This window comes from Podarcis bocagei, assembly GCF_964188305.1.
Source record: "Podarcis bocagei genome assembly, chromosome: 12".
Classification (NCBI taxonomy): domain Eukaryota; kingdom Metazoa; phylum Chordata; class Lepidosauria; order Squamata; family Lacertidae; genus Podarcis; species Podarcis bocagei.
Genome location: NC_138137.1, coordinates 9,051,561 through 9,071,032, shown reverse-complemented (window position 1 = coordinate 9,071,032; position 19,472 = coordinate 9,051,561). Strand labels below are relative to the sequence as shown.

Genomic DNA, 19,472 nt, shown 5'->3' with positions numbered 1-19,472 from the left:
TCTATCACACACTACTAACCCTGTAATTCTTAGTTGTTGCCAAAGGATCACTGTATAGAGAAGATGACTGTGACAAAAATAAAACATTGTATTACATTTAATACCATACAAATGAAACATTGTCCATAAAATGCATGTTAGTATTTTCATAAAGTGACAAAGTGAAAGGGAATTCAAAACTAGCAGGATGTCATCAGACCAAACATTCTATTAGTCTCCACTTTTTAATTTAATGAATTTTCAGCACAAATAGATTTAGAATGGTTACCCAGAATTCCAAAATTTGTCAACTGCACTGTGGCAACATATACATAAGTTACAAACAGTTAGATCAGAAAGGTTTAGTGGACGCAAGCCAGAATTCAACTGCCTAGCATTACTTCTAATCCATAATTTGATTCTCATGGCAGCAATGTATGTAAAACAAAAGAGAGCAGTAGATTTGGAAATCACATGCGTCCTCAAAATTGAGTTGTTAATCCAAACACCAAAAATCAAGCAGCGCTTTTCTGTTAGACTAGAGCATGGCAGCTAACATTGCAATAACTCATGTCTAAATAAGACTGTTTAGTAAAATAAAATAAGTTACACAAACCCGAGGATGGTAGGTAGAAAGTGGTTTGCTATGCCTAAGGCTGCTGTAGTTTCGTTGGTCATGGTAAAATCCACTCTGCCAAAAATATATTACAAAGTTGAAAAAAGTATTCAAACTCAAACATGTAAGGAAATATTGGTATTTACTGGAGTATACAAGTCATATGATAAGTTGTGGTGCTCTGAAGCACCAATATATATTGAATTTTGGATGAGCAAGCAGCTGTTTATATATCAATGTGCTCTATGTCACACAATGAGCCTCATACTGTACACAGTTTTTAGGGCCAGATGCCTTTACCAAATGAAAGCAGCTAAATGTTTATATTGGACTGTACTATTATTATCCCTTTTTTAAAAGAGTGGACTAGAATGGTATCCACTGGTGTCCCCTCCACTAAAGTTGGGCATCTGACAGAAAAATGGGGAAGCTGGCAATTTCCCCTTCCCCTAATGCTCAACCACCATACCTCCCTAAATCTGTTCTGGAGGGGTTTGGGAACTTGTCAAAAACTGCCTCCCTCTTCATTTGCTGATGGACGTCTTATTTTTAAAATTATTAAATTTCTATACTGCCCTTCATCCAAGAAGCACAGGGCAGTTTGCAATATACAAACGAAAAAGCAAACAAACAAACTATAGTAACAAGCAAAACAGTACTCACTCCCCACAGTTTAAAAGGCCATAGACTGTTTAAATAGCCAAAGGCCTAGGGAGATGAGGGATGTTTTTGCTTTACACCTAAAGATGTGTAATAAAGGGGCCAGGAGAGCTTCTCTGAAAAGAGCATTCTATAAACAGGAAGCTACTGCAGAAAAGGCCCATTTTTGTGTTGCATGCACACGAAAGCTCATACCAAGAACTAACTTAGTTGGTCTTTAAGGTGCTACTGGAAGGAATTTTTTTATTTTGACTATGGCAGACCAACACGGCTACCTGTAACACTAAACCATGGTTTAGTACAATGCATGAATGTGGCCAGAAGTACTGAAAACATCATTTAATTAGAATTAAAGTAGAACTACTTATTGCAAGGTTCTTATAAGACTAAATAGCAACTTATGCCTGCTCCATGAGAAGCCAACCTTTATCATCCATAAAACAAATTGTCTACAAACTTGTTTGTCCTAAAAGTCTCCAAACATAAGTGTTCTCAAACTGTGTACAAATGTTTTCTAGAAATCCAGACATTTAAACTGTGTTGCAATAATTCATTTAAGTGGTTTCATATGTTTACTTCAATTCAAATATCTAACCTTATATAGGCTGTTCCTCAATGGAATCTGAAGCACTCATTACTGGGGGGCTTAACAGATTCCTGTGCCCACTGAGAACAGATACAGAACTAGAAACAAAGCTTTACTTTCATGAGGGCAACATGAAGGTCAATAATTCAAAACATTTCAGCAAAACCTCGAAAAGGGATAACAGAAAAAAAAAATCCAGGTGGAGAGAAGTTAGCCTAGTAGGTAAAGTTCTTTACCATTCCTGGTGTCAAGCACCCTGTCGCTTCTGACTTTTCATGCTTCCATTGCATAATGCTGGAAAAGAGTCTGTACCGTAAGCAAGATCTCTTTTTAACTTAGATGAAGTACCTTATACAACCAATATACCAAATATATGTGGGGGAATATTGTATAGAGAAACCATGAAGAGGTAAAATTATATCAATCCCCTAATTGAAAACACTAACCAAAAGATCTTTATTAGAGCTAGAAGACTTCTTCCCACCAGAATAGTCTCCATGAGCATGGCTCTGTTGAGTAAAGATTTAGAAAGTTACCATCAAGGAGCAGTAGTATCCACAGAAACAATGCTAAACCACCATGTGATAGTTCAAAAATAATGTAAAATGAAACTTTATTAACCACTGATCTATCCAATGAGAAAAAAGAAAAGGAAATTGAACAAACTGGTTTGGCAGAAACAGCATATAGATTAGACTTGAACTTGGCAACATACTGAATTTATTTATTTTACTATTTTTGCATTGCTCAGAACTTTGCTTTGACATGCATTTACATGATTCACCACAGGGTGTAAACAGAGAAATCACAGATGACATTAGTTTTCATTCTTTTTAATGATATGCAGAAAGCCATTGGCAGAAGTGATACAAGTCTGAACACAAACACAAGAGCTGAAACAAAAGAACTTCTCACAAATACAAGCCATTAAGCATAATTAAAATTAGTAGGCAGAGATAAAGATGTGTTCCCATTTCTATTATCCCTCACACACTGCTATTTTACAGACGTTCTATACATAATGCAATTTGCAATAGGCCTCCAAAAATATGATGAAATTTAGACAAAAATATGTGTTTTTGTGTAATACTGGCTTTAAACTAGTGGAATTGCTACTACTTGCAAAGGGCTCTCTGGAATAGTATGGGAAATGTCATGGAGGACTGCAATTGGTAGAAGAATTGAAAATTGGGGTGTCTTGCCCTGTACAAATGGAAGTGTTTCAGCCAGCCTAAAGCCATCTCACGTTTTTGTCTCCCATTTCTCTTGCCCCCACTTAAAGTTAAATGTCTTGAACTTCTAAGTTCAAATATTTTATTAAAACTGAAACATTGAGGGGGGTCGTCCAACACTGTACCAGGATTTTCCCTTCTCTGCTCCCCTCCCCTCTGCAGTTCCCAGCCTCTTCATGTTGGCTGAAAGGTTGGGGTCCTCTGAAAGAGATGGGGGGGGCTTCAGGGGGAGGCGAGGAAGGGGGAGATTAGTTTGTGACAGCAGAAGTCTGCTGCACAAGTGACTGGCAACAATCAGATAACATCCTTTGCCACCAGTATTCCTTGTCAGTATGCACAAAGTGCTATGTGAACAAATCACAACATGCTCATCAATACTACGCACCACAAGATCTCTTCGCCTGGAAGTACTTGCTCTGCTCCTGTGTGACCCAGTGGCATCCAAGGAGGTACTCTTAAGAACCAAATTGTAAAAGACAAGTATGTGTGCAGGTTTTTTTCCTTAGCTGTTGATAACTATGTCATTTAACACTGACTATATTAATTTTAAATTGACAAAAGGGAAACATTTATTCAACTTTGACATTCATGTTTTAACCCTTAGAATACTAGCATTCAATGTTCTTCTGACCAGAGGATTCAGTTTCTGTTTCCATCCAGTGTTACAAATCTATAGGGATACAGACCCAATGTTGAGATTATGATGGCAACCCAGGTAAGCACCAATGCAGATATAATTTAAAGCAAGTTACCTTGATTAAAGAATCCACTGAAATCAGTGGGCTTATGTTAGTCATGACTAACTCAAGTCCTTCCATTTCAATGGGTCTACCCAGACTATGACTTAGTAATATACCACCAGTTATCTTTGCAGCTTTAAAATATTCTGTATCAATTCCATAAAAATTAAAATTTTGGTTGAAATGAGAAATCAAAGAAACAATCTGCATGAGCATAAAAGAATGTTTTATGAACTTGATCAAAGGCAAAATATGAGTACTAACCCTGTGGCTACCAGTAGTTCGAGTGGACACCAAGTCATCAGCACCCTAATTACAAAATTAAATTAAAAATGAAGTGCCACATTTAAAAATGAACAAAAAAGATAAAAGGAAGGAAGGAAGAAAAACAGATTTGATAGGTTAGTACAAACCAGGTATGACCGCCGGCTGGACCTGTGTGAATCCCTAGCCTTCTCTGAATCTTCCTAAGAAAGGAAACACCAGATGATGTTACTTAAGAAAAGGAGGAAAAGACAGAAAACCAAAAAGAACACAGCTAAAAAGAATTATCCACAAAAATTACTCAGAAACAGCAGAAAGTACTAATTTACTGTTCACATCAGACAGACACCTATTCTTCTTTCATGTAAACATCATAGCAGCTTAACCTAATTTTCAATGTGTTATTAGTTCACCTAATATCTCAGATTACTCAATAAAATACGGTAACAAAACAGTTATCATTAGGGTTGCAACCAGATTTTTTTTAATATGAAAACCACGCATGTAAATATTTCTGAAGCAAAAATATTAATTTGTTTATAGATTGTGTACATGTAAGTCACAGCAGGCATCTTGGAAGAGGTATTCATCTAAGACAGAGCTTTCCAAACTGTGTTGCAACATGTTAGTGCGTCGGCTGCAGTGTGTAGGTACGTCTCACAAACGCTCTCTGCACTCCTCCCAGGGCTGGAAAGAAGGGTTTAGTTTAACCTTCAGTTTGCTAGTAAAACTGAATTACTGCGTCATGAAATGATGCATGTATAAAAAGTGTGTCACCAACATAAAAAGTTTGGAAAGCTCTGTTCTAAGAGAATGTAAATATTATTTAAGAGTATGTTTCCCATTTGTGTAAACACCGGTTTTAATATTTTTTTAATAAAGATTTGTTGTCCAATTCTCCACCCCTTTTTTAGCCATTTAAAAACCAAGTAATCCAAGTGATTTATCCATAAAGTGATTTAATCCAACTTGCATGATAGTCTTAATTGCTGGTGTGCAATAGTCACCTATACTGACAGATATCTGCCATCTACATGGAGAAAATATCTTACAGTTAGAACTTCAAAATGCAACACGGTACAATTTGGAAAACAATATGAATTGAGAGTGATAGTAAGGGGAAAGCTTATCTATGCCCATTCTTGTTCAGGAGAGTTCCCAACCCCCAAGAAAGACTGTTTAGGGTGAGGGACACTGAGTGCAGGACAGAGAGGATTTTTTTGCACAAAAGGTCTTTGGCCTGCACCATCTTTGGGTCTAGCCCATAATATCCAGACGAATGGATTGTGTATTTCAGGTACTGAGAAAATGTGTTTCTCCAAAAAAAATTCATTCATTCTATGTTTAGCTCATGAGTTTAGAGCATGAGACTCTGAATCTCAGGGCCATGGTTTAGAGCCCCATGTTAGGCAAAAAGATTCTTGCATTGCAGAGGCTTGGACTAGTTGGCCTTTGTGGTCCCTTCCAGCTCTACAATTCTATGATTCTACTTATTGATAAAGGGACGTGGGTGGCACTGTGGTCTAAACCACAGAGCCTAGGACTAGCTGATCAGAAGGTTGGCGGTTCGAATCCCCACGACGGGGTGAGCTCCCGTGGCTCAGTCCCTGCTCCTGCCAACCTAGCAGTTCAAAAGCACGTCAAAGTGCAAGTAAATAGGTACCACTCCGGCGGAAAGATAAATGGTGTTTCCGTGCGCTGCTCTGGTTTGCCAGAAGTGGCTTAGTCATGCTGGCCACATGACCCGGAAGCTGTACGCTGGCTCCCTCAGTCAATAAAGCAAGATGAGCACCGCAACCCAAGAGTCGACCACGACTGTACCTAATGGTCAAGGGTCCCTTTACCTTTACTTATTGATAAATTTTGGGAAGAATCCTCAAATGAAGAAAGGCCAAGGAAATGTTGGGACCTCATTGTCTTGTATTAATTCATATAAAATAGACAGTGTTATTAGTGATATGAAGTTATTCCCCTTAGGTTCCCACTTATTCAGTACTGGAATGATAAAAATAACTAAGAACACAACCAAGCCAAAGTTAAATATTTGTAAATCCCACAGTTGGGAGACACGTCATTTTGATACTTTTTGTACTTTTGATATGTACTTTTTGATACATTTTGAATTTCACACACTGTACAAAATATTAGTAAATAAACACACCAATCATGTTAGTTTTCCAAGTGCAAAATTCCACACAACAGGCAATCCTGGCCTACCATCCACCTTTGGATATGTCCCCATTTTCTATCATAAGAACGTCGAGAAAGCTACAAAAAGGTAAAGATCATCTTATTTCTTCGCAAGAATAAACAATTTCCAAAAAGAAAATTTGCTCTCCCAAAGTGTTTGCTTTAAAAAAATAAAGTGTAATCAACATTCAAATATGGAAATGCTCTCTTTAAAACTTGTGTTGCATTTTATTATTTCACCTCTACAGCTATATCAAGTACTATTCACAAACTAATATTACTTCTGTTTAAATGCACATCAGGAAAAGCCAAAGGCAGTATGACTGAATTTCTTGTCAAATACATTAGAAATGATCCATCTACATGTGTTTTATTTTGTTTCTACCATAACTGTTTATTTTATTTATATTTTGGATTTTTAAAAATACCTGTTTTTTGCATTTGTCTTTTACTGACATTGTTATGTTGTTGTTTTTATAGAATGCTTACAGGTTCTACTTACAATCAAGCGGAACAGAATACAGTGGTACCTCTAGTTGTGGACACGATCTATTCCGGGGTGCCATTGGCACCCCAAAAAGTCAGCAACTAGAGCGCTGCTTCTACGCAAGTGTGGAGCACGATAGAGTGCTGCTGCACATGTGCGAAGCACGCAGAACACTTCTGTGCATGCGTGGTGAAACCCGGAAGTATACACTTCCTGGTTTGCCGCGTTCGCAACCCGAAAATCCACAACATTAAGCGAATGCAACTAGAGGTATAACTGTAGAATAGAATAGAGCTTAAAACCACCAAAGAAGCCCTTAATCAGGGCCTAACTTTTATTCTACCCATGGTCATTTTTGCAGATTCTTTATCTAAATTTGATGGTAGAACAGTCACTATTTTCACCCAAAATTATTTAAAATCAGCGATGTAATTAATTGTACTGTAATCAATTATCTAAAGAAACACTGCCTACACTTCACACGTTTCTTCACTCAAGTTCTGAAAGCCCATTACACAAAAGTATTTCCAACCGAGGACTCTATTGTCTTTTTGGTGTCTACTGAATACACTCCTCTTCCAACAAGTGTTATAAGTAGAGACCTTTCCCTATAAATCACATTAGATTTACTGAAAATTATCTGTTGCAATAAAAGTTCCATTTGAAATCATTTTACATTATGTTTTTCAAGTTGAAGACAGTCAAAATGTTTAGGGCCAAGCTTTTTGCATATGTGTGCAGGTTTCCCCATTCTGCCAAATTATAACTGAAATTACCGTATTTTTCACCCTATAGAACACACCAGCCCATAGGACGCACTTATTGGGGGGGGGAATAAAGGGGGGGAATCCCCCCCCGAGCCCCAAAGAGCAAAGAAGCCAGGACAGCGAGCAGGATGGATCCCGCTCGCAGTCCTGGCTTCGTTTTTAGCCTCGGGGCTGGGGGTCCGGGAGCGAAGGCAAGGTTGCCGCCCGCAAGCCTTACGAGCCCGCAGGAACTCCCCCCCGGCGTGCAAGGCTTGCGGACACCTGCATGAAGCACGGGGCATCCTCCAGAGGGCGCCCCATGCTTCGAGCTGCAGGCTGCCACCCGCAAGCCTTGTGAGCCCGCGGGAACTCCTGCCGGGCTCGCAAGGCTTGCGGATAGCTTCCTGAAGCCTGGAGAGCGAGAGGGGTCGGTGCGCACAGACGCCTCTCGCTCTCCAGGCTTCAGCGAAAGCCTGCATTCGCCCCATAGGACGCACACACATTTCCCTTTCATTTTTGAAGGAGAAAAAGTGTGTCCTATAGGGCGAAAAATACGGTAAAACTGTTCACTATCCGTTACTCAAACAGAGTCACTTTAATTCACTAAGAATATATTTTGCAATTTATCTGAAGAAATTTGGCCTCACTCTAAGCATATACCATGATACAGTGCTGAATACAGAAGTTTAAAGATATTTTAAAATCATCTGAGGCTCCTCCACATGCAGCTGCTGGGTGACCTTGGGCCAGTCACACTTCTTTGAAGTCTCTCAGCCCCACTCACCTCACAGAGTGTTTGTTGTGGGGGAGAAAGGGAAAGGAAGAATGTTAGCCGCTTTGAGATTCCTGAAGGGGAGTGAAAGGCGGGATATCAAATCCAAACTCTTCTTCTTAAGAGACTCAACATTGTTTCAGTTTTGACAGAAATACAATCCTATTTTTTGAAAGATGATCCTAGCTGCTTTTGCAAGTCTGGTTTACGTGTCATGTTTTCCAACTCCTAGGCAATAGTTGCCGATATTCCTAATCCATTGAAAACCTTTCTTTGTATAAACCCAAGTAGCACTCAGACACCAAATTTCATGCTCACTGGGCATTCAGTCTGACACATATACAACATCTGATGTTTTCCTTTACAAGTGCAACACAACCTTAATATTCAAGCTGAGCTTGAGGTCTGAATGGCATTCTACCAACTGGAAAGAAAATCACCCTGGCTTTCAGAGTGATGCTCAACATGTGTAACAATGTCAAAGTAAGCGATTAGTTAATGTTATTTACTCTGATACATTGTTCTGAATTTAAGATTACCAGAATTTTGTTCTACATTTAACTGCTCCATTACCTCTTTCTGTTGTCGTTCCAATTCTCTCATGCGTATATCTCTTGCTTCTGCTCGTGCTGCACGTTTGGCTGCAAGCCGTGCTTCTGCCTGTTAAATTGAAAGAAATTTCATTTAAAAATGAAGTAGTCAAATTGGATTCAATAATACTTTTATTAAATGTGAGCATTAAGTGACTAATGGTCAAAGATATCATTATCAAAATAATATATTTGGTGATACAGAACTGCAAATACAGTTTAAGAAATAACTTTACAACAATGAATGTAAGGTGCACCTACTAAGGTGCACTAAGCAAAATGTGAATACGTGAATTCTTGTTTTCAAGATGCTTACAGTAAGATAGCAGTTTTACTAACCTCTCTAGCAATATGACCCAAAGCTTCATCTTCTGCAGAAAATCTATCTTTCACAGGAGTTCTTTTCCTTCCTGATCCAGGAGTTCCCATGATTAAATATGCTCTCAGTAATTTTCTTGCAAGATTTGGTTAGATCCAAGTGTTCAGATCTGAAATAAAGTGAAAAGATTATAAGGATCAATGTTTAAAATACATACCGTATTTTTCGCACCATAGGACGCACTGGACAATAGGACGCACTTTGTTTTAGAGGGGGGAGAACAAGGGGGGAAAAATTCTCCCCCTCTCTGCCCAGCGCCCCTCTCAGCGAAGCGGCAGGAGGCACTGCACAGAGAGGGGGAGAACTTTCCCCCTCTTGTTTTCCCGCTCTAAAACAAGGTGCAGTGACCCCTCTCGCTCTCCAGGCTTCAGGTTCCTTTTGACCTGCTCCTTGGGGCTGGCGGGGGGAAGCCCACCACCAGCCCCAAAGAGCAGGTCAGGGAGCAGCGGAAAGGCACAGCGGAGAGGCTCCTGCCATAGCCACGCGTCACCTCTCCAGCCAGGAGAGGGTTGCGGGGTGTTTCTTTAGCCCCGCGCGCGCTCTCCCAGCTGGAGAGGTGACGCACGGCTATAGAGGCTCCTGCCATAGCCGGGCGTCACCTCTCCAGCCGGGAGAGGGTCGCGGGGGGCTTCTTTAGCCCCGCACGCGCTCTCCCGGCTGGAGAGGTGACGTGTGGCTATAGAGGCTCCTCTATATGTTGTGCTCAGATAATGAGGCACTGTTCAATGTTTAAAATTACCATTGATTTTTAATTAAGCTGTAGCAGAAATTAAATACAGTAAAGCTTAACAATATTCTGTACTATAATGATCTAGAGTTCACTGGGAAACAACAAAACTAAAAATGTTTTGTTTTGGAAGCACACCTACTGATACAAGGGGGCATATCTACTGATGGAAGAAAAGCATTACTAGTCTTGACATCTGAACCAATACTTCCGATATATGACACATACAGGGCAGTACCCCATCTCTCGCCATGTTTTTCCATCTCTCTCATGAATACCCTGCTCCAAATGAGCACTTTTGTCCCACTGCTACCCTCTCCTGCTTAACTGCAGGAGCACATTTCAAATTTTAAAGTATTAATTAATCCAGTGTTTCCCAACCTTTTTTGGGCAAAGGCACACTTGTTTGAGGAAAAAAATCTCGCGGCACACCACCATTACAGCCCCGTGACGTCAGCGCGCAGCGTCACGCCGGGAGGGACGCACGAAAGTGAAAGTTTTCAATTTTTTCCCTCCCCCTTGCCGGGGAACCTCCAAGCTTTGGGGGTGGGGGGGGGAGGAGGCAGCAAAGCGAGGGACTGAGGGACGGCGGCAGCTGAGGCGGCGGCGGCTGTTGTGGTGGTGGCGGCGATAGCGGGCGGAGGAGGGGGCGGCGGCGGGGCCGAGGTGGCCGGCGGCGGCGGGGGAGGCGGCGGCGGGTGGAGCAGGAGGGCGGCCGAGGCCGGTGAGGGAGTAGGGTTGCCCGGGGCTTGAGGAGCCGTCGCCGGGAGTTGCTGCTGCTGTTGTTGCTGCTGCTGCCCGGACATGCCGGCCTCCTCCTCGTCCGCTGTCTCGCGCTCCTCCCTTTTGCACGCGCTGCCCCGCCGCCGCCCAATTGGCTGGGTCCTGTCAGCTGATCCTGTGTTATTTCCTGTGTGTGTGTGTGAGGGGAGAATGGAGAGAGAAACCTCGGCACCACCACCGCGGAGCCGCCCCTGGCTCGACGCGGATCCTCGCCGCCGCCGCCTCTCACCGCCCCGACTCGCCCGCCTCCCTCCCACGGCACACTAGCCAACGTCTCACGGCACACTAGTGTGCCGCGGAACACCGGTTGGGAAACACTGAATTAATTGATACTTATTACATTTATATACCACCATTATCTTCCAAGGATCTCAAGGTGGCTATGTGGTTCTCCTCCTTCCCATTTCATCCTCACAACAACCCTGTGAGGCAGGTTAGCCTAAGAAAGGGTGACTGGCCCAAGGTCATTCAGTGAGCTTCACCTGAGTGGGGAACCTTAGTCTCTCAAGTTCTAGTCCAACACTCTAACTATTAAACCACACTGGATTTAGGCTGTTCCCAAAAACATTTAGAAGGGAGTAAGTTACACAGAGCTTATTGAGAAATGCTTATAAAGATATTTTCAGTCAAATTTCAGAAGATATTAAAGACAGCTCCTAGTGAATTAGTCAGCAATCCTAATCCCATTTACCTGGGAATAAGCTTCATCTTCAAGGATAGACCCACATACAGTATGCTGTAGTAAACAGGGAAATTACCAGTGAATGGGTTACTGAAACCAAGCTAGCCTGGTTAAGAGATGGCTGAAGGTGGCAAAGGCTGGTGCTACTTGAGCCACCAGCGGCAGGTTAGAGTCAAGGAACACCACTCAGAATACACACTTGCTCCTTCAAGACAAGTGCTATTCCATCCAGAACAGGCCACCTCCCTAATTCCCAGACATTAGAAACTAAAGACACACAGCTTCAGTTTCCTGGCCCTCACCCAGCCCTTCACTGCCTCTGGATACCAGTCCAGCATTTGCACACCCACTCCAGACTCAGATGGATAGAGAGACTGAGCTGGGTATCATTTGCATATTGGCTGACACTGTACTCCAGATGACATCCCCTCAATCACTTCATACAGATGTTAAATGGTATAGGAGACAATGCACTGAGGACAGGTGGTGTCCTTAGCCATGGTTGGCACACAGGACTCAGCATCATAATCATGAAAAGACTGAAGAACTATTCATTCCATAATAGCATTTGACAAAGTCTGTACTTCTAGCATGCAATAACAACAACAAAAATTATTATTTATATGTCACCCATCTGATTGGGTGGCATATAAATAATAAAATATTTCTTGAAGATAAAATCACATATCTAGGTTGCCACTTCTTCCACCTTTAATACTGCTATGACCCACAGAGTCATTACTGATGTCTTAGCTGTATGAGATCATAACACAAATGCTATCTCATAGCACAAAACAATTGTTTTATCGACTTCTTCAGACACAAAGCATCTATTATTTGTGGGAAGGGAAAGATGAGAATGAAAGTAAGATCAACAGCAGTCAAACTACGGTTTACATGAAATACCAGGATCAAACTCTGCAAGCTCACGCAAAATGTATCTTAACCCAGAGGGTTTCCAGCTTTTTGAGTCCACGGCTCCCTTAACTAACCACATTCTTTCTGTGGCACCCCTGTGGGGCTCAGGAGCCCAGTTATGTCATCCCTTGCCAGTAGAACTGGCAGCCTCTCACCCCTGTTTGAACACCCTCCCTTGTGGAGTGTTCCCTCAGCGTTCTCTCTGCTCTCCTCTCCTTGGGAGTCCTCTGGGCAGCTGCAACTGCCGCTCCTGATTTCTGAGCTGCCCCCCTTCCCCAGAGAGGTTCCTCCTCACACTGCCCCACAGAGGCTTGGGAAACCCCCCTTGCCCAGCCCCAGAGGCACCATTCACCTGGGGAGCTTGTAGCCAGGGATGCTGCAACAAATAGCTGTGCAAGCCTTTGGGAGGCAGAGAAGCAAGAAGACATGAGAGGGAAGGAAGAAAAGAGGGACAGAGGACAGTGCTGCCCATGGCACCCCAGGGTACCATGGCACACTGGTTGGACACCACTGTCTTAAAAATTCAGATACTGAGGCAAATTATGCTGTCTCAAACTAGGATTAAGCAGCAGGACATCACTACTTGCAAGGGATGGGAGTGTGTAAGCCCAAGGCTCGTTCACATCTGAACACATGGCTTCTACAAATTAGCACACAAATCAAATATATAAACTCAGTTTCATTCCCCCCCCCCCCAACTTCAGCTTCCAAACATGCTGGCTTTGTGAAGATCTTCTAATCACCCACAGGCAGAGAGCAATACTTCAGGATATATCACTCTCAACCTCATCTACTACCATCTGCTCTGATGCCTGAGCCTGTGCCAACAGAATGTGTATCAAGTGTATGCAACACATTGAAGTATCTTGGTTAAGAATGTACTATAAATATACAAGACATAACTTTGCTTTTTTTTTTTTTTAAGGCACATATGGTCTTTAAAATCCACCTAGACAGGATAAAGTGATATAGTACGTGCAGCTTCTCCTTCAAAGAAGCTTGGGACCAAATTATGTTACCATACAGCTACACGTAACACTAATTCAACACAGTCTTGTCCTTTGAAAAGTTTCCTCTGCCAAAGGGCCAGAACTGAACCAGTGTTGCATGCCACTGTAAATGCAGTTTGGGCTTTAAACAGCATAACCACAATATGGTGATTGCAATGTTAGAAACAGTTTTTAAAATAAATTACAGCAACAAGAATAGGGTTATCCTAAAAATATGCCTTGGGTGTCAAATGTCAGGGTAAAGAGATGCATCTTCAGCATATGACTAAAACTGTCTAGTGATCGTGCTAGTCACACCTCTGCGGGAAGGGAATTCCACAAACATAGGAGCTGCTACAACAAATGTCCTTTCCCAAGCTACCATGACCCATCTTTTGAAGATGGTGGAACTTCAAAAAGCCCTCTACTTATTATCTCAATACCTGAGAAGGTCTGTACAGAAGGTGGCCTTTTAGGTATTTGAGGCCTAAGTGGTTTAGGACTGTAAACACTAATGTGGGCACCTTAAACTGGGCCCAAACTCAATGACTGATTTCTATGTAAGATCATGAGATCAGCTGCCTTTGGTCCTCCCTCAACTGTCACCTACCTGCTGACCGTTATAAAAACCAGCCTGCTTTGTTCCTTCTGCCTCTTTTCCTCACATATCATGTATTTTAGATTATAAACTGAGAGCTAGGACTGTCTTACTGGTGATCTTGTAAGTCATGCTGGAAATCTTTTTTGAATAAAGACTGGGGCAGAAAATAAAAGGTAAAAGAAATAAATAGGCACTACTCAGAATAGTATCAGCCAGCAGGGAACAGTCACTCAGCTTCCAATTTTTTTAAAAAAAGATACAGTGGTGCCTCGCAAGACGAAAATAATCCGTTCCGCGAGTTTCTTCGTCTAGCGGTTTTTTCGTTTTGCGAAGCAACCCTATTAGCGGTTTAGTGCTATTAGCAGTTTAGCGGATTAGCGGCTATTAAAGGCTTAGCGGCTAAAAGGCTATTAGCGGCTTAGAAAAGGGGGGGGGAGCGAAAAAAAATCGGAACATAGGGAAATTTGTCTTGCAAAGCAGCTCAAAAACGGAAAACCCTTTCGTCTAGCGGGTTTCCTGTCTTGTGAGGCATTCGTCTTGCGGGGCACCACTGTATATAATATCTGGGTCCTCAGGGAAGAAAAGCCTCACTAAAAACATTATTTACACAACAGATTTTCACAGCAGTGAGATATATCAACAAGTGAGTCAGAGCACTAGTCCATCTAGTCAAGAGTGAGGAACCTTTTCCAACCAAAGAATCACATTCCATCAGAGATAACCTTTTAGGGGCTGCATGCCAGGGGTGGGCTGTGCTAGAGGCAAAAGCATATGAGATTATGTGGCTCTTTTTTTCTTTTATAGGCTACATTCCAGCCACACAAAAGCAGTTTCTACATCTCCACCCCAATCTCTCCATCCCACAAGCTTTATCACAATTCAAGAACACATTCCAGTCAGGCAAACACACTCAAGGAGGGCATGTAATGGGATTGGTGAGAGTTATTGGGGGGGATCCCAAGGGCCATATAGAAGTGGGCTGCATTTGGGACCCAGCCTGAGCATCCCTATCCCCGATACAGCTCAATATTATCTGTTCTGTTTAGCAATGTCTCTCCAAATCCTGGTATTTCCCAGCCCTGGTACTTTTTAAGAGATGACAGGAGCTGTACTTGGGACGTTAAATTTGCAGTGTATACGGTCTATCACTGAACTAACAATGCTGCAAAATGATGCCTGGAAATTCAGAAAGGTTACTGAATAATAAAAAAATCTGATATTTGGCTGATTAACATTCTACGGCTTTTTAAATGTATTTCTGGGAGGATTATTGATTTGCTTTTTTATGTATTTTGTATTTTCATTTTACATTTTTCTGATGTGAACCGTCCTGAGATCTTTGGATGAAGTGTGGTACACAAATTTTAATTAATTGATTGATGATGGTGATGGAAAGGAAAAGGAAAAACACACAAAAAGCACTTCTGTATTGATACCAATAATATATAAATAGGCTATAAACTGGTTGTTGCCTATATCTGGTTTCACCTGCCTCCAATGTTTCCCTCTCTGCCAGAATGGATGAATGCTGAGATGTTTGTGAAACATCTAGTTTCCCTAAATAAATTAGAATGTTGATGTAACTTACATAAGGGAAAGATCAATAGATATGGAGACAGCTTTAGAGAGCAAGCATTTCCACTGCTGTAGCATTTTCATTCTTGTAACATTTATTTCCTTTCTTGGTGCAATGCAATGAGTTGTTAATTGCCGTATTTTTCGACCCCATAGGACGCACCTAGGTTTTTTTTGGGGGGGGAATAAAGTAAAAAAAAATTATTTCCCCCCCCCAGGTGCGGGGCTGGGGCGGGGGAAGCCCGAGCTTCCCCCGACCCCAGCCGCCAGAACAGGCTGCTATCTGCTAGTCGTGGGAGAGTCACACGACTTCGCGCGGCTCTCCCACGGCTAGCGGAGCGCTGTGCAAAGCCCGAAGCTTGGGGCGTGCTGAGCTCAGCGCGCCCCAAGCTTCTGGGTGCTGGCAAGGTCTCCGCTAGCCGTGGGAGAGCTGCGTCTCCCATGGCTAGTGGATAGCTTCCTGAAGTCTGGAGAGCGAGAGCTTGCATTTGCCCCATAGGACGCACACACATTTCCCCTTCATTTTTGGACGGGAAAAAGTGCATCCTATAGGGCAAAAACTACGGTACTTTTAAACTCCTAGAAGTGGAATAGCTAAACCTTTTTGGCCTTAGGACCACACTGATGGTTGACAAACTCTCTAAAGACTGCATGTCAGTGATGGGCATATTCAGAATAATCATTGCACACTTCCCATCCCGCACTCACATACACAGACAGGTAGGTACACATTCAGAGTGCAGTAACAGACAGAGAAAAGAGCATTTTCCCCCCTTTCCATCACAACACTGAACTAAGGGAGGAACTTCTCTTTCCTCCACATACCTTGTAAAGGAGTGCCTTCTCCCTCTGGTGCAGTGTCACTGCAACAAGGGCTTTGAGCTCAAAGCTCTGAAAACAGGAAGCTGAGCTCCAAAGGATTCTTGCAACAGCGCAGCACCAGAAGGAGAAAAAGCTCCTTTGCAAGGCAGACTGAAGCAGAAGCACCCAATTTTTTTGAGGGTTGGCAGCCCCACTGTATACCACAGTGAAGCAGGAGCAGAAAGGGGCACAGAGTTGAAGGAAGAAGGGAACAAAAGGAAAGTCCTCACAATAGTTGAGAAAAGGAGACAAAACTCAATGGCACTTCAGAGGGAGGAGGCATAGGCCAATAAGCCTGAAAAGACAATGGGACAGAATGTATTTTATGTACCAATTTTACTAACCAGTCAAATCTTGGTTAGTTACCAATGACTACAGAATCAGAGATATTCCTAATCCAAAGTGTTGCACCACATCTCTTCTTTGACCTAACTGAACAAAGTTTGACTGGCAGATAGTTTAGCGGGGAGGGGGGACAGAGACGGGTGTGATAGACTCCTCATCCCCTATTGTTATGCCAATTATGAACAATATGGCTAGTTGGCAAATGAATGGACATGAGCTGAATGGCTATTGCTCCAGGCTGTCTTTTCACCAGGCCAAGGTCTAGGCCATTGCAATTCTCCCAGCCCAAAAGACACAATCTAAAGCCACTGTAGTACTTATAGCAATGGAAGGTAGTCTCTACATTATCAGAGGTCAGGTCTCTATAGTCTGCTCCACCCTTCCAGCTGCAGGGCTGTAAGTTTTCATTCTAAACTTTCACTTGACCTTTTAACTTTCTCCTGCAGCATCTATGAAGGCCATTAATAATACAGCTCTAAAGCGCCAACCTTTCTAGCTATTGGTCTTACATGACACTGACACAATTCAGGGGTGGCCTTAAGCTTTAACCAAGTTCTCATCTGGGTCACTGCTGTTGCACCCAGCTCTGCCCACTCTGCCTAACTTTAAAAAGGCATGCAGAAGAGGTGAGAAATAATAAGTAAGAAGTGCACAGCCAGATGAACTTTCATCCAAGTGCCAAAAGTCAGGGGTGTGAGAAGGGATTAAGTAGCCACAATGGCCCAATGAGAACTAGTGAACTGGCTGCCCCAAAGCAATATTTTGTGCCATAGGAATGGAATCAGCAACTGAATTGTCTATAATAAGATAATTGGGGCATCCTTCTATGTAATAAGATAGGTTAGAAATCAAATAAGTGACAAAATAGTCACATGATACAAGTTACAATGCCAAACCTTTAGAGTTTGGCAGAAAAGCTTAAGTTCTATGCTTCCTGATTATTAGTATTATTTTTTTACCATTTAACAAAAATGAACTCATATAATCTTCCTCATCTTGCATTCTGTGGTTCATTAAATGAATGTTCTCAAAGTCTAGCCATAGCCCACCATTACAGACATTGCTTTTCATTCTATAACTTACTGAAATATTTTAAAATAACCATAGCACCAAGATTACCGTAGTTTCTTGGGGTTCTCCCTGAATCATAGGCCTGTAACAGTAGCATAGCATCCTGTTACTTTGTATACACTAACTAGAGAAAAGTCATAATGAAAATCAAATCATTCGCTTGCAATGCTGCCAAAGATTGCTCTACAACTGGAAACTACCACAACTCCAGTCATCTTTCATGACTCACAATGAGCTGACTCAATATGCTCAGAAGTTCCTGACTTTAGAACACTCTGTGACTTAAAGTGGAAAAAAATTCAGTCTCCGTGTTATCTCGTCTCATTAGATAAGAAAAATACCACCACCTATTTCAGTAAGTTTGTATTTACATCATGAATTTCATTCAAATATACAGCTGAAGTAACTGGAACTATCTATGGAATTATTCTGTACCAGACAGAAAAAATTGCTCCTGAGGAAAACTTCCCAAGCAGTTTTTTAAAATGGAACTATAATTTATACAGACTGAGAACATATAGTAACCAGAAAAGTGATGTATTTGGTATCTATTCTGTACCATGATCCACACAACCATTCTTAAACCGCAGATAGACACGTTTTTATAAAAGTTAACTCTTCAGTCCTACTATACGGCTCAAGATACAGCATGGTAAGAATTACGGAAAACTGCAGTTTTTAGCAAGACAGGAATTCAATTTCCAGGATAAAAATTAGCATCTAATTAAGTTAATATGGCAGTTCACAGTGCTGAACATAATTATGTGCTGGACATCTAATTCGTTGGCTGTATGTGTGGTAACAAGTGTTTTTCTGCATAACTTTGAGTATCCCCTGAAAAAAGCACTGCTGGTAACCATGAAGCACTGATAAACATACCACAAATAATTCCATTTCAAATGAATAGTTATAGCAGACTATTTCCCCTCTTATTATACAAAATCATATATCACTTAGCATAAAACTACCAAAGTAATATACAACTTAAGAATACAATATATCATAAAAGCAATGTACCAATAAAAGAAATAAATATTGATCAATGGAACATATAGCTGGAGTCACTCTTCTGAAAAGCCTATGTGAACAAAAAGTCCTCTTTGACCAATAGCACTAATTTTCCCAAGGAAAGGGGTACTTGATTCTTTCTCCACATAGCATAATAAGGTAGAAAAAGAGGACAACAGTAGACAGTGCCTTCCTCACACTCTTGAGGAAAATAATTTTTATCTACAGTTGCATAGCATGTAGAACACTACACTGTAGTCCAAACAGATTTATGTCAGAATAAACACAACTGAAAACATTTATTGCTTCTCCACTTCCCCCCTTCTTTAATATCAGGCCTCAATAAACAGAGGAACAAGAGAGATATGGCTATATACAATGTAAGGAGTGGGATAAACACACAATGTGAGGGCAGGAGACACCTCTGCCCAGCTCTTTACAAGAGTTTCAGGGCACTTGAGGCCATTCTGACGTCACACAAGCACACCCTTGATAGTCCCAACTCATTAATCTGAAAGAAATACTCAGTTCTCCACTCACTGTCACTATCACAGACTGCAGCTCCCACTTCAACTATCAGTACATCCATCTTACTGAAATCTTGTATTTGTAGAACATGCATGTGTACCTAGTGTATAAACTGTAGGCCCTGTGTTACAACAAAACCCATC

At 41.7% G+C, this 19,472-nt stretch overlaps 1 protein-coding gene across 12 annotated transcripts in view; it reads right to left on the bottom strand.

Moving 5' to 3' along the window:
• LRRFIP2 (LRR binding FLII interacting protein 2) overlaps nucleotides 1–19,472 on the bottom strand; it is a 52,363-nt gene that overhangs the window by 31,245 nt on the left and 1,646 nt on the right. For 6 of the 12 annotated variants that reach the window (XM_081165133.1, XM_081165135.1, XM_081165127.1 and 3 more), the window contains exons 2-10: nucleotides 9,202–9,350; nucleotides 8,846–8,932; nucleotides 6,295–6,345; nucleotides 4,227–4,280; nucleotides 4,078–4,122; nucleotides 3,459–3,527; nucleotides 2,288–2,350; nucleotides 596–670; nucleotides 20–67 (exon numbers count right to left, since the gene is read on the bottom strand). In XM_081165133.1, coding sequence (XP_081021259.1) covers nucleotides 20–67; nucleotides 596–670; nucleotides 2,288–2,350; nucleotides 3,459–3,527; nucleotides 4,078–4,122; nucleotides 4,227–4,280; nucleotides 6,295–6,345; nucleotides 8,846–8,932; nucleotides 9,202–9,291 — 582 coding nt within the window. In that variant the 5' untranslated portion in view covers nucleotides 9,292–9,350. Of the gene's footprint in view, nucleotides 1–19; nucleotides 68–595; nucleotides 671–2,287; nucleotides 2,351–3,458; nucleotides 3,528–4,077; nucleotides 4,123–4,226; nucleotides 4,281–6,294; nucleotides 6,346–8,845; nucleotides 8,933–9,201; nucleotides 9,351–19,472 lie in introns of those variants that run through there. The other 6 variants (XM_081165128.1, XM_081165138.1, XM_081165130.1 and 3 more) reach the window with 3 other exon arrangements.